Genomic DNA, 15,235 nt, shown 5'->3' with positions numbered 1-15,235 from the left:
TTATTCAACGAACGCATCTACAGGGTATTTCAAGTTTTAGCGAACAAGCCTCGAGAACTTACGAAAGTATGTAACATTCTTTGCGAAAACTTGAAACACACTGAATGTTTTCCTTTGGAAAATAAATTTTTATTTTCCTTTAACGTTGACAATCTCAAATAGAATTCAAATGGAATATTTTATATCGCGTAACAAGTATATTACACAGCATACGTGTTTCTATTATAATGTAGAATAAAATAGATTCTTACCCTCTGCCACACGAAGACGTTGTGGACCATTGCGCATCCACAAAATACGATGCCAAGTCCAATGAAAACCGACGTGACGATTGCCGGAGTCGAATGAAACTGGATGAACGTGTATAGTATCATGCCTGGAATAAGCAATAAAATATAAATAATTAATATTGCCGGGCATATTAATACATACTTAATAGAAAAAGAAAAATTAGTATGTACGCATATCATACATTTGTATGTATAATAATCCCTCGTTAAAACATCGCGTTCGTCCCTCGATAAAACGTACCAAATTATCCCCATTACTGTTCATCTTTTTAGAAATTTATAACTCACTGATTCTTTATAAATAAATTCAAACAAACGAGGGATAGAATGTTACTCTAACAAATTCTGATACGAATGGTAACGAAAATTGTTCTCTTATTAACGAATAAATTTCTTTCGTTCGTTATTCAAAGTAAAATTCGCTCGACTCTGCAATTTACACACGTAATTGAAATTTGTCCGAATATGAATTAAAACGATCCATAGTTAGGGGACCTGTTTCTTACCAGTTAAAAAGACAGGAATGCTAATGAAAAAGCCTCCGACAGCGCATATACGGCTGATGGATGATTTTTGCAGGTACTTGTTACTCCTGAAACAAAGAAAAATCGACGGAAAAGTGAGTCTCGCAGTTCCACGATAATTGAAAGAGTTATAAAGGAACAAGTTTTCCGTCCAACGGTTCGTCACACCCCAAATATTATCATTCACAGAATGTGGGATTTCAGGCGTGGTTGGTCGAGCGGAGACTTTCGGCGAACATAAATTTACGCCTTTTGGCGATACGTAGGATCGTAATTATTCAGAGTAAAACGTTGACGAGATAAATTGCCGTATTTGCAACACGTCGATCCCTGCTACCCAGCTTTTAACGCAGAAATTGCGATTCTTCTTGCGCACAAGGATCGAAATACAAGATATTTACAAAAATGTTTCGGTACTTGAATGACGCACAGTACTAATCAGAGCTAGTAAAAACTGCTAATTTAACTTGGATGGAAAAGTTAACTTTGTCAGATTTCCATAAACCAATGCAAATATTATATTTCGGGGTAGCAACGAAGATTGAATACAGTTGGAATTCTAGAAATAGTAAATCTGCTATTGCTAACAGAGCTGCTCCACACAATCGGCCACTGGGTTTTCTCGACCGCACGTGATACTGCTAATTTATTCTGCGACCACAAACGTTTTAACCACAATTGGTACTGTTCCCACAAAGCTCAACCATCGCTACTACATCACACTCGAGTCGACTTCCGAAACACTATCTTGATCTCACTGTTACTGGTACTTGTAGCAAAGTATTCGAAACACTTTACGATTTTCGATAATAATATTTATTATTATCATTATTTTTATTGCTACGCTTACTGTTTTATTTGTATATATAATAATATACATGATCTATTTATACCTATTTCTTGAAACATCCAATATAGAGCAATTGGAATAGTCTAAAATGTAATTTCATTTACATTGTCATTATTTAAATCGACACACAATGTCGACAAACATAACGAACAGAAAAAAACAGATATTACAAATAATAAATACTATTTTATCTTTACTATTACACCCATTAAAAAACGTCGTATAACCTTCACATCAAGATCAATATATATTTCCAGAAACAAATGAATTCACAAGCCAAGTCTCGTTTCGCAAGACTCGTACTAACGAAAATTGCACGCGAGACGTTCGAGCCCGTCGCTACTTTCACCGATTACTGGGTCCAACTCGAAGCAGCATCCAAGTCATTGGGTAACGAAGAGAGCATGGTTTGCCCGAATTGACATCACCCGAGTCGATTCTTTCGTTACTTCGACTCTGGTATCGCATTTCCCCTATCATCGGATCTCTCGACAGTGGATCGTCCGAGGAAGTCTGCTCGTGGAAATTTACGATGCCGATGGAAACACGACTCGATGGATGGTTTTCCTAGCCGCGACTAATCTCTGCTCCGAGAACACTGTAGCCAGAAACCGTCGGACAACGCACCGTTTCCTAGAATAATCTTCCTCCGTTCGTCGTAAATATCCTCCACAATGGTCTTAAGTAGCCCAACGAGGGTGATTTCTCCCTTCTTACCGAAATCGTGAGACGCACTGTTGGAGATTTCAACGAATGGTTCGCAGTGGCTGAATTGGGCCCAATTAACTCGAGCGGCAGCGAAGCCCGGTCGGTTTGTTCTCGGTAACGCGAGATAATATTCGTTGCAGTTGGAGCTCATCGGTGAAATGTGGAACGTTTAAATGGAATCAGTGAAAGTGCTTCCGATGCGAAACAGCCTGTCGAGCGTGTGCTACGAGAACGACCGGCTCGAATCCGTTAAGTACATCGATGAAAGTTAATGAGGATCGGTCGGTAAAGATTAGAAGTCAGAAGTCAATTCTGACTTGCGATGAAGTTTCTCTTCGACGTGCTTCGGGAGCTTCGAAGTCGGACTCGTGTTCCGTTACGTTGCGTTACGTAAATCGGTTTCGTTAGAGAAATTCATCAATTTCGTAACCGACGTAAATATCTGTTCAATTCTCTTGGACTGCACGGGAACTGTTTCGTTTATCGTCGTTTTAATCTTCTCTGTCAGTGAGTGATACGCGACGGCTCGAATTAATTCTTGTATTAACAATTGTCGATCGATTCACGAGTACCGTCGGTTGTCTATTTTGATAACTGTTCGTTAATATCGTAGGCGAAAACGCTCTTGGTAATTTTAAAGAGTAATTTTTAAAAGAAGATTCAAGAGTAATTATAAACAGAAATTCGAAACTGATCGAATTGAACCACGAATATCTTAGACACCGTTAACAATCGAGTGGTTCGAAAAAGAATTTCGAAACTAATGAAATCGAACCGTTTGGGTAGCCGTACTCTTAGACACGCGCAAGGAACACCGGTATATTTCCAGGGAATTAATGTTGGCACCCCGAGGGAACGATGTACGGTGAATTGGAATCGTTTCGAGTTCGCGAATCGGTGTACACGAGCAAGCGCCGATTTCTTTCGAGCACGAGCCGACACGCCGAGTTCGAGTGTCTATCGAGTCGAGTCCGCTGGTTCACGAGCAAAAAACCGACGAATCCTCGGCTACGTGCTGATTTTAAACAAGCCTCATCCGAACGGGCACAATGAGAAATTCCCACGAAGCCGTTGCTACCATCGTTTTCGAGGTCGGCGACCCCTTTGGATACGTTTCAAGTGCACCGTACCAATGAAATCATCCTAGACTAATTCCTCCGGCTCGCTCGCCGCGAGCCCGCGGCGTAAATTTAACCTTCCGCGTTTAGGTATTCCGACCGCGGTTCCATTTTCCGCTTTCGCCGTCTTCTCGTGAAACGATGTGATGTAAAACCGTCGCGTAAAACTGATGCAACAGCTGCGGAGGATCCAGGGGCGAGAGAGGAGGGCTGATGCGCGGAGACTCTCTTGGAAATACAGGGTGTCCCGATAGTTACCGAATTCTCCAAGTATAATTGTAATACAATTTCTAATTTTCCAAATTATCGATAAAAGATGCTCGATTTCATTTTTGGCTCGATTCTTTTCAGGTTGTATCGATTCGATCGCGATTCTTGCGATCATTGTCGAATCGGTAGTTCGTCAGTTGTATATAATATTATTGGGTTGTTTGGAAAGTAATTTCGTTTTCCAGAATGGAGAATATTTAATAGAATGTTTGTACACTCTAAAAAAATCGTGTTTCATTTTTACCAAAAAGAAAACGAAATGACTTTCCGAACAACTCAATATAATAAGCGTCTTAAAAGTCGTGGCGATCGTCACAACGATCACCCTGTACATCGAAGAAACTAGGAGAAGCCATGAGTACGTGTCTCGAAGAAGCCAAGAGGTGCACCAGATTAGCGTGTGTGTATGTATGTATATTTACTGAATTCTAGCTTCGCAGCCATGGAATTGGACCTTTGGTTTACATTTGGTTTATATTGCACACCGCGTATCGTTCTCTCTCACGCTCGACGATCCTTGATTTCTTACCTGGAACTCTCTCGTATCTTTACTTACTGCTGAACAAAGGCGAATGGTAACTTGCATAGGGCCTGAATTTAATCAATTTGAATTTAATCACACAATAATATATATTATACTATACCACGTATATGTACTTTACACACAATAAATTCTAACTGACTTAACGCAGTTAATTTTCTGTCGCAGAAATTTGTTCGAAGTTGTTCGAGTAAGGAACATTTCTGCGAGTATTCTGCAAAAGTGGATAAAAATTGAAGGCAAACATTTTGGATCTTTGGTTCGAAAAAATCGACTGTAGAACATTTTGTCAAATCTTCCTTTTAACGTGCAATACTAATTGTACAACCAATCGATACGTGTAATTTCGTCGATGAAAAATGTATAGATTCACGAGGCGTTTGTTGCACGCAAAATACAGGTCGAAGAACCGTCTAATATTTATTGTTAAAATCGCAGGTTCGATCTTAATGGTCAACAGACACGCGATTCGTTAGCCACTCGACGCGACGTGCTTCAACGTTCCTCTTCTGTGTTAGGTCTGTCGCGAGAGAACTTTTTAAAACGAGTCCCTATTAAGTTCAATACAAATTAGCATGTTTCACGATACATCGGTTTTTTTTTCATGGGACAAATCGTATTTTACAACGCGTGCGAGTTATTTCCAAAACCGACATTAACCCAATTAAGAGTCAACTTGTTGCAAATTATGAACTCGCGAATTGTAAAACCCTTGGTACACTGTATCTTACAAAAATCTCCATAATTACCGGTACTTTTATCGATCAAAATTTGAAAAATTGTATATTTCGTGAAAACCTTAGAAATTATTTGTTTCGTAGTATTTTCACCGAATTAATTTCTTCTACCTTTTAGTCGTTCTTTATTCTTTTACTTTTAACGTCTAAGAGCATGTGCTCCTTCTGGCTTGCGTATAAACATATTTAGAATTTCGCTGTAACATTCCAGAATAATATTTCCAAGACTCGAATCTAAATCTCCGTCTACTGCGGTTTCGAGTTTCGTATGGGAGTCATTTCTAACTCGTATCGATACTTCACTAATCGCATTTACGTTCGCGCGAGCCCTTTGTTTCCACACTTTTCATTGCAAATTTACGACAGTCCGTTGCGACGTAGATCGTTGTTTGATTATTTGCCATTAACATCCGTCACAGTGTGAGTTATCGTTCTCGAGACGAGGTGTACGACCGGCTAAACCAGTGGCTCCGATAGAGCGCAAGGAGAGTCAAGGAAATGCAAATAAACGAAGTCATGAATATTTCTTTGAAATTGAATCGATCGGGCTCCTTTTTCTTAGCTTCTTACGTTTCAATAACGTGTGTCATAATCAACAAGGTCGGTCGTAACTCTCACTGTCCTCGTGAACGAGGGTTTCTCTTTAATATTTTCAAGAAAATATATTTAAACGCACGAACGTGGACAAGACTCACTCGTTGTTCTTACGTTTGGCTCGATTTCCTTACCACGAGTCTCACACGATGTCGTAGGCAAAGTAGTTAACATTTAGAACTATCAAAGAGGACAATTTGATTTCTAAACTACTTTTCAAAATTACTCGATTATTAAGAGTGTCTTTGCCTACAATACTGGTGAACAATGATCAAAATAGACAATCAATGATATTCGTAAATTAATTTTCCCTCTCCCCATCTAAAATCCAAGATACGCATGTGGTACGATACAAATAGTAATACACTCGGGTCGGTGGTTCCAGTGTTAAACATACGACAGTATCGGTGAGTACTTCCGTTGACGTTCACGAACGATTTGTCACCCCGAAAGTGTGACTAGCATCAGCGCGTCCGAGACTACCGCCATTCAACCAGATCTCGTTGATCTCGCCCAAGAAGGAAGAGTCCCTTGCCCTTTGGTTTGGTACGAGGTTCCATTCACGATCACAAGGCGGGTGCGCGCGACGACACAGGGCCCGACAAAACCGTCTGAGCCTATTCAACGCGCCGTCAAATAGTTTCGCTCGAGGAGATGAATGGAGATAGGGATCGACGGTGCAGCACTGCCTCCGCGACAATGATATTTGGTAAATCCTCTCTCATCTTTCCCATAAAAATCAGGAAGCTACTGGATTTCGGAGTCATGAGAACGCGTACCCATCTCACGATAGAGCTTTTTCTTCTTCAACGATCGACGTGAGAGCGAACGGTGAACTTAAGGGGGGATTTCTCCGTAGAAGTGTTAGAATATTAAATTTTTCCTTGCATTTTCTCAAAGATTGAGGTTTCAAGAACATATTTATAAAATTCCACACTGAAATTTACAGTAGGAAGTTACCTTCTTTCAGAGTCACGAGAACGCGTTCCACCTCATAACGGAGCTCTTTCTTCTTTAACGATCGACGTGAGAGCGAAGACTGAACTTAAGGGGGCCCTTTTCCATACAAGTCTGAGAATATTAATGTTTTCCTTCCTTTTTTCCTTAAAGATTGAGCAAACAAGGTATATTATTCTTCGTAAAAGGTACAACAGTATTCGAAAATACCTTTTCGAGAAATACACCTTACCTTTTATCGTACGAATGTTTATCGTACCGCGGAGCACGAAAGAGAATCTCGAAAATGTGTTAACCGTGCTGTTTATAGAAACGTATCGCAAGCAAATATTCCAGTGATCGACAGCAAAGGTTTCGACCACTCGTTTCACAGTTCTCGGCAAAGGAGAGGATTAATCTTGTGTGACTGATGGCTACAAACATCGGTCACTGCACCGTAAAATACGAGCCAACTGAAAGTTCCCCGAGACAGGGAGTGTTCGGTAAATCCAAAGGGAACCGAACGACAGAGCGAAATCCGTGGAAACATTGACCCAACAGCGGCCAAGAAACGAAAATACCCTTAAAGCTTGTCTATATTTACGAGCGGGGTGCATCATTAATTGACCCTAACGACTGCATTCGCGGGCTAGAGTCACTGACCGATGATGCTTTTAACGGACACGCGGAAAATCGCGTGTTCCAGGGGTGTAGTTGCCTTCGTTTCCGGGGAACGACGTACAACGAGCACGTGTATACTAATTTACTTGGGAGATAGACGACCGGTAGAATTAATGCTTCCACGAGTTTCATTATTGTACTTCAGGCAGTGCCAGTGGTAGTAACGCGAATCTTTTTCCTCGGTGAAGAAGCAATTGTGTTTCACACCACGTGTATTTCAATTCTTACGGTTACACGTGTACGTATTATTTGGCAACTCCTCGTTAAAACGTCGCACGCGTACCTCGGTAAAACGTAACCTATCTTTCTTACCATCGTTTAACGTACTTTGGGTAGCTACGAATTTAAAAATCGGTTCACCGAACTTCAACGCGATGCTACACAGTTAGTTGTGCAAATTAACAATTTTTTAATTTCTCATCGCATCGCGTAAGAATTTTGTAACGTAAGTTTATTTTTAAGTTAAAGGACACTTATAGATGCGCGACAAGTTTCGTTCGAAATACGATAACGAACGGATGGATCTGTATTTCGTTTACACGGATTGTAAAAGTCTCGCGAAATCGGCAGATTGAGCAGCGCGTTCGTGAAAAACGTTTGCAACGACACCGTGCGAGAAAAATCGTCGAACGTGGATCGCCGTGACAGCGTACCGGGAACGTGGTTCGATCCAACAGAGATTCGTTGTTCGATATCGAGCCTGGCACGCGTTTTATTTGAACAGAGTATCGTCGCAGTGTGTACGCAGTTGCAGTTACAGGAAATGCGGGCAATCTCTTGCGAAATGGTTCACTGAGCGAGCGACAAGCCCACGGAGCAACGCCCAAACGAAACCCAACGCGGAATCGCAGGAAACGAGATGCCGAAGATCGACTATCTGTGTCTACACCGTAAGCCACCGTACAACGCGGTAGATACGTACCGTGGCGCAAGAAACCCGCGTTGTACGAGACGTACACCTTGTACAACGTGTGAAAATCTCTCGAGACAAAATTAACGATAAACGTTTCGTTCAATTTTTCATTCAAAGAGAGGTTGCTGTACGATATTTGATCCTCTTTGAGATTCTATTAAAGCAATTTTTTTTTAATATTTTTCCAAATAACGAACGTATTCTTGAAAGTTCAAGTACTTATAAGAAATATCAAAAGTGATCCAGGTTCTTAAAAGATGCAATTTTGCCAGAAGGTGTACAAAGCATATATATACGTTATAGGAAAATATGCACTGTGGTTTTATATATATATATATATATATATATATATATATATATTTAATGTATGTATATTGTACACTTTGTACTTAATTTTACTAATATTCACATCTTACTCATTGCACGTGGCCACACTCACGCTCGCCGTACAACAGTCTAGATCCTCTTTTGTTTTTCTCATTCTTTTCTATGCGTGCAGATGTCGATAGAATAGAGAGGTGTTCTCTGAACATACGTATCTACGTGCTGTCCATCTGCGAACAGACGACTAACGATAGTTTACAGTCTACCAGTTCCCCTACCACCAAGCCCGGTGACGAAGATGGACACCGGCCAATAGCGATAATGCGTTTGATGGTAGGGGAGTTGGTAGTTTGTAATCTAGAGTGGGGATGTAAATACTCGTTAGTCTTCTTCTTGCGGACGGATAGTACCTACAGTATACTCCCGCTTAACCGGTCTTATGAGACCGGATCCTTGACCGGGTAAAAGATTGGTCGGCTAATCTGAAAATATAAACGATAATGCGAGATCCTGCACTTGAATATTTAGCACGATGGAAACTAAGATTAATGAAAGGAGGACTATGTATTTAAATGGTAATACGACAAAAAGTGTACTTACTCGAACGAAAGTGAAACGTCGCGGAATATTTTCATCATTTTTCTGCCGGTCAATTGTTTTTGTATAAAAAAAAAACTATACCGGTTAAAGCAAGACTAGATAATTGGGAGCCTAAAAATATTTTCGATCTACAAAAGTAGACATCATTATGAAAAAAAAAGTCTCTACATTGCGCAAAGATCGAGATATCTGTTACAATTTGTTCCAACGTAAAGTTTCCGTTTCTGTCGACGCACTATCGATTTTACCTTGATCGACTTCCGGTTGGTATGCTTCTTTCTTTTTTCTCTCGTTTCTGAGCGTACCTTCCGGAAATTGATGCGACTCATTTTCAGAGCGTTTCCGACACGGAAATTGGCGGAGCGCGATTGAGAACTGATCGAAGCGCGTGGCTTCTGGCCGGAAGTGTATCCGTGCAGACACGGCTGCGACTCGATCGCGACATCCTGATTGCATCGGGATGCGCGCAAGCCCGTCCAAACCACTCTAATTCGTGCAGACTTCTTTTTTTTACAAATAGAAGATTTTCAATTACCGAAATGTCGATACAACCGAGGCTGGAGGCAGTCCAATTTTCTTCGGAAAGAAAGATCGGATGAAAAACAAACCACCGGGTGCTCTAAGATTAATTTTAAACCGATTTCGAAGTGAATTTAATCTTTTACAAACGGAATGCAATGTAAATTCTTTTTAAATATTCCGTGCTACCGTGTGTGGCAAAGAATGAATAGTAACAATTTCACGATAAATAGAACGCCACGAAAAAGTATGTAATGTACAACTCGTTTATCGTTAATTTCAAACAGGTTGTTGCAAATGAATTTAAAAACAAATTTAAAAACTTACTCGTTGTATACGTGTTTCGTGAATCGATATTAAACCAGTTATCGATTTGGTCTTTATCTTTATTGACCTAGAAGTGCAAGTATCGATAGAGTTGTTTATTCGTGGTCTAGAAAATAAACCGAAGAATGTCGAATGAATATTCAAAGATATTTCCCATGCCGGACACCATCCGGTGATTCAACTGGTTATAAATAAATTGATAATATTATAATAATTATCGAATTAAAAATATTTCCTTTACGTATAAATTATTCGTTCATCGTACGAATTATCTATCTTGGCTGCATTATGTAAATCGTATAAATTAGTGCCATCGTATAACATTATTATTCGCGTGAATTATTACGAAATCGTATGAATAATCTATCCCGACTGGTTTCTGCGGATCCTATAAATTACGCGAAGCGAAGTATCGCAAGTCGAAAGTAACTTTGTCGATATCATTTATTATTTTGGAGTGACTCAGAAGTGAAACCAGTGACTTATTTAATTGTACATAAATTACAAGCAGCAACTGGACGTTATTATCATTCGTAAACGAACGCTCGGTAAAAGGTCGTTCAACCCTTTATCGCATAAATTGGTTCCTAAGCTCGAGAACAATTTATTACGCGGAGAATGACACAAAAATTGCAGGAAAAATGTTTTGAAAAATTGTCGCTTATTCTTATTTGCATATATTTTTAAGAATTACGAGCCACGGGCTCGTACGACACGGCATGTTATTAGAATGTAAATTCGTGCTGAAAAAGCAGAACTCACGATCGTGGTCTGCAGGGAAAAAAAACTAAAAATCTCTGCCTTTCTTTGAACAGAAATGTACATTTATTACAAATATTTTGTACGTTAAAATACGAGCCAAATCGCTATTGAACGTTACAAATTGAAAAATGAACGGAAAAAATATTACGTATACGTTACATATCCTGTTCCTAGAAACCTACATATTTTTAATTTATCTAAATTTTAAACTTCGCATTTGTATATCCATATATCGATCAAATACTGTTAGAGTAGTTGACTCAAAAATGTATTCTACTCTTTCGATTATAAATTTTGAATAAATTAATATGCATCGCGATACTTTTTGTCCTATCTCTGTGCTTTGAAGAAATAGTGGACCGGTGATGTCTCTATTATCAATTCTATAGATTCTCGAGACAATACCGTATCGAAATCAATTATGCTTGAAATAAATCAATTGCGTTGAAGATTCGAAGAAATCGATCGTAAACGATGGAAAACGTTTCGTCGCGCGATAAGCTTCCAAACGATCATCGCGGGACGACACACGATGTTACGAGAATAGCATCGCGGATCGGCATTTCCACGGTGAGGATCGTAAACGGTTACCGGATGATGGATCATACGCGTGGATCGTACGGACTACCGTGGATGATGGATCATACGCGTGCAAGAGTGAAACTCCACCGATGCCTTCCGACAGGTGCCATAGTCGTGTGGAGGGGGAGGTAAAAGAAACTAACAAAGCCGTGAACATTATGTCCCTACTTCGTGACAATAACAGTCAACGATCGAAACAAAGTACAACGTCGAAGATGAAGTTAACGTCGTTAAAATTATTCAAACTGCAATTGCAGCACATTTCGCTGTATACTCCATTATTTTGTACTGTACGTTATACAACTTTCTAGCTTCCAGAATTTATTACTTCTTTTATTCGAATGAATCGCCTTCGAGAAAAATATACGCAGATATGCAAAAAAACATGGATCACCCACGGAGCGACCATCATCTCGTATAATTTTTACTCGTCGGTAAAATAATTTATCGATATTCGTTTCGTAGAAATCAGTCGCTTTATTATCCAAACACTCGTTTAGCGTCAGTTACGATACGTCAAAGTTAGTGCATATATAGAGAAATTTTTTTGTCCACAGGAAATTTCTTTAAGAAGGTGAAATCGAGTCTCGAATGTTTCAGTGTTTTTATTTTTTCAATGCAACTTTTCTTGGGACATTTTTACAGAAGAATAATTGAGTAAATATAGTTGCATACGCGAAGACTTATGAAACCATTCGATAGATCTGACTGGAAGAAAAAGGTCGTAGAACTTAGGTACCTCGGAAATTTTCTTCGTTTCGGCGTCGAAACGAGTTGGAACCGGGAAAGGGGAGGTTTAATGACTTCGAAATTAAGGGTGGCCACGGACCCTTCCTAAGGGACGACACAACCGTTACCAGCGGCCAAGTCGCACCTGTTCCTTGCCTAGGGCCGGTGTGTTCGAGCCATTGTGCGTTTTACGAGTTTTCGATACCGTGACCGTTTCCCGACGCTTGTACCGCACCGAATGCAGGCTGAGTCGATGTAACAATCGTCATTGGAAATAACAACCTTCCACGGACACGTTGGACGTTCCAAGAAACCGTCGATTTTTCATTACCGATTTTTCCGAGAACATCGGAACACCCGAATCCTCGAACGTCTTCGAAATTCAAGATTCTGCGAAGATAAAATTCAATTTTACGAATCGTCCGAGATAAAATTCAATTTTACGAAACGTCGAAGAACCACGGCGCAGTTACGATTAAAAAAAAAATTGCAATGGGCAATGTTTGAAAAATTCAATGTCAACTCGAAAGATACAAGACTCGAGAGAAACGAAAACGCTTATTACCGACTCCAACCTGTATATTCGGCGTTTCATCCGATCGTCGGTTAATTCTTGACCCCGACGGGATTCGGGCACGTAAACCCGGTGACATCGGTTCGAACGCGAAATATGGACCGCTCGTAAAGCCGACATTTTATTGACTTAATCGCGTGTACAACAGCGTCGGGAATCACGTTTCCGTAAACTCGGTAGCTTTTGCCGCCCGTTTCTCCAACTCCGAACGCGTTTGCAATTAATTCTTGTAATCAGATTCACGATCGAAAGCTGGCCAGTTTTATGCAACGTGTATTTTCCTCGTGCCGTGCATACCATTCTTGTATTTTGTAACCTTTCGTAATTGTTCCGGACAGGGGGTCTCGTAACGGGTGGTTTTTGGTCAAGAAAAAAAGAGAAAAGTAACTAGAGAACGTTGAGTAAAAAACTTTCCGAGCACGAGGCATCGTTTTAGGTGTTTCATTTGATCGTGTGATTTTTAAACACACGTAATATTACCGGCCTTGTCAATTGAAAATACGCAGCGGTTGTTCAAATTCCTCGAGTACTCGAACAGTTTCTTTTACAATATTTTTCCTGTTACGTATTTTACGGTCGTTTATGTTTTTGAAGGTCTTGTGTCTTTCGTATTGTGGAGAGTGTTTTGTAAGATTCGAACGTAATTGCACAGGTGAGTTCAACGCACGATAATAACGAAAACAGTACACTGAATTAGGTTGACGATCGAGGTTCTCCTCTCGAGTCCAAAGGATTGAATTCCGCACTTGGTACACCTAAACGTTCGTTTTCGGTGCGTTTTTAAAAACGTGGTTCATCTCTCATCTTACCCGACGCACGTGAAGATATATTCCTGAAATGTTGCGGAAATCTACCGTACTGAAAATTACTGTAAGCTACAGAATTTAACCGTCGTTCTCAAAGAACGATATCGTAAACACCGTACCTTACCCCTGAGAAAGATAAGAGCGAGAGAGAGAGAGTGCGTGTAGAAGGATTGAGTCATTATTACAGGACGTTACAAAATTTACGCGTGCAAGGTTATCTGATCTCCGAATTTCACACTGAGCCAGTGATCGAAGGTACGGGACACGGGGCTAAGGCGCGACGGGATCCGAATGATCCGTAACTCGGAGATTTTATCTGTCATTAAAAAGTCCATCGTGTCCGGTCGCGTCGTTCGTTTTTCATCGATGGGGCCCGGGGTTTAACGTTACACGCGTGTCTGGTTTCTGTTCTCGGGCGGTTTCGTGCGTCAGAGCGCCGCGCGGCCAGCAGCACACGCGTGATCGTTCCGACTATCATCCCTCTCTCGCTCTCCCTGGTCCGGCTCTGTTCCACGAGAGAGTGTAACCAACCACTTGGCATTCCACGCCTTCGAAACTGGCGTCTGGAATCTTTTTTTCTCCCGAACAGGGGAAATGGAATAAATTTGGCGGGTCGCGACCGGGCTTTAACGTGTCCGGGGGATCTATGAAACGCAAGCTTCCGAACCAGCGATCGGAACACGAAATTTTATCGCCTCTGTAAATTCAATCTCTGTAAATGCACGCTCAACGAGCAGGTGAACCCCGCCGGAATCACTGACCGTATTTACAAATCACCCGGTACATCATCGAGCTTTCACCAGTCTCAAAGACAACAGTTTCCGAGTCGAGATTGTCCGGCCAAAGGTAACCGTCAGTCTGCAAAGTGGCATTGTTACGAGAAAAGGAGCCCCTCGGGTGCGTAGACGTGCTTTCCGAAAGCACGAGCTTTTAATGACAGATTCCAGCCTCCGTGTTCTATCCCCGTCGGTTCATTGTCACACGAAGGCTGCTTCGGCGTTCATTCGTCTCGGGCAGCGGTACGTTTCCCTTCGAAGAAGGGAAAAAAGCGAGCCACGAGACGATGACGACGACGACGACGACGACGATGACGGCGATCTGCAGAGAGCCGGAGAACGAAAGACAAGCGGCACTGCTAAGTGCCGGCTCATTACTTAAATGGTCCGTGATAAGAGATCTCTTTCTGTGCTCTCGGTGCGAATTCACCGAACAGAGTTCTCGAAGCCGTGATCCGCGCAAGTGCTTGTCCGTTCGGGATATTTCCTTTTCGGGGAAACTTCTTCGATCACACTGACGCACACGTGCACATTCACTTGTTAACTTCGAATATTGTATTACGAGAACCGTTGAAATTGAGTAAATATTCGCCAGAAGAGATCACTTTGCAAATAGCAACAATCCAGATTTCGTTGGAGGACCTATCGCGAGCGCGTACGACTCGTTGCCCTATGGGGCAGCTGCTAGGCTTTGCGAGTTGTCGGAGTGGGGGTAACTGCGGGAGTGGGAGCACTCGCGCGGGAAGCGGGCTTCAGTAAGTAAGTGTACGCCGTAGGCGCTGGTACAACGTAAGCAAGCGAGAGTGAGGTTTCAAACGCGTATGCGTAAACCGGCGGGTGTGATCAGCCCGGAGTCTCATCTCCTTTCACTTCCCATAGTGTGGCTCAGGTGCCCCACTCCTGAGATTGCTCCCCACCCCGTTGCATCTCGTAGCGCTGTTTTGCCCGCGAGCTCTTTGCGGACGAATTTCGAGCGCCCGTAACAGCAAAGAGTTCTATTATCGCGTACGAAGGAAAGTTTAGGAAATTTTAACAAATTTTAAACTTCCAAGTCCCGCTTCGACCGGTCGCATT

At 41.4% G+C, this 15,235-nt stretch overlaps 1 protein-coding gene across 2 annotated transcripts in view; it reads right to left on the bottom strand.

Moving 5' to 3' along the window:
• LOC143152827 (uncharacterized) overlaps positions 1-15,235 on the bottom strand; it is a 60,318-nt gene that overhangs the window by 5,006 nt on the left and 40,077 nt on the right. For both annotated transcript variants that reach the window (XR_012993643.1, XM_076323369.1), the window contains exons 3-4: positions 797-882; positions 252-376 (exon numbers count right to left, since the gene is read on the bottom strand). Coding sequence is in view for 1 of the 2 variants with exons in the window: in XM_076323369.1 (XP_076179484.1) it covers positions 252-376; positions 797-882 (211 nt within the window). In the remaining variant the exon portion in view is untranslated. The remainder of the gene's footprint in view (positions 1-251; positions 377-796; positions 883-15,235) is intronic.

The sequence above is a fragment of the Ptiloglossa arizonensis genome, chromosome 11, assembly GCF_051014685.1.
Source record: "Ptiloglossa arizonensis isolate GNS036 chromosome 11, iyPtiAriz1_principal, whole genome shotgun sequence".
Classification (NCBI taxonomy): domain Eukaryota; kingdom Metazoa; phylum Arthropoda; class Insecta; order Hymenoptera; family Colletidae; genus Ptiloglossa; species Ptiloglossa arizonensis.
This window is presented reverse-complemented; position numbering and strand designations above follow the sequence as displayed.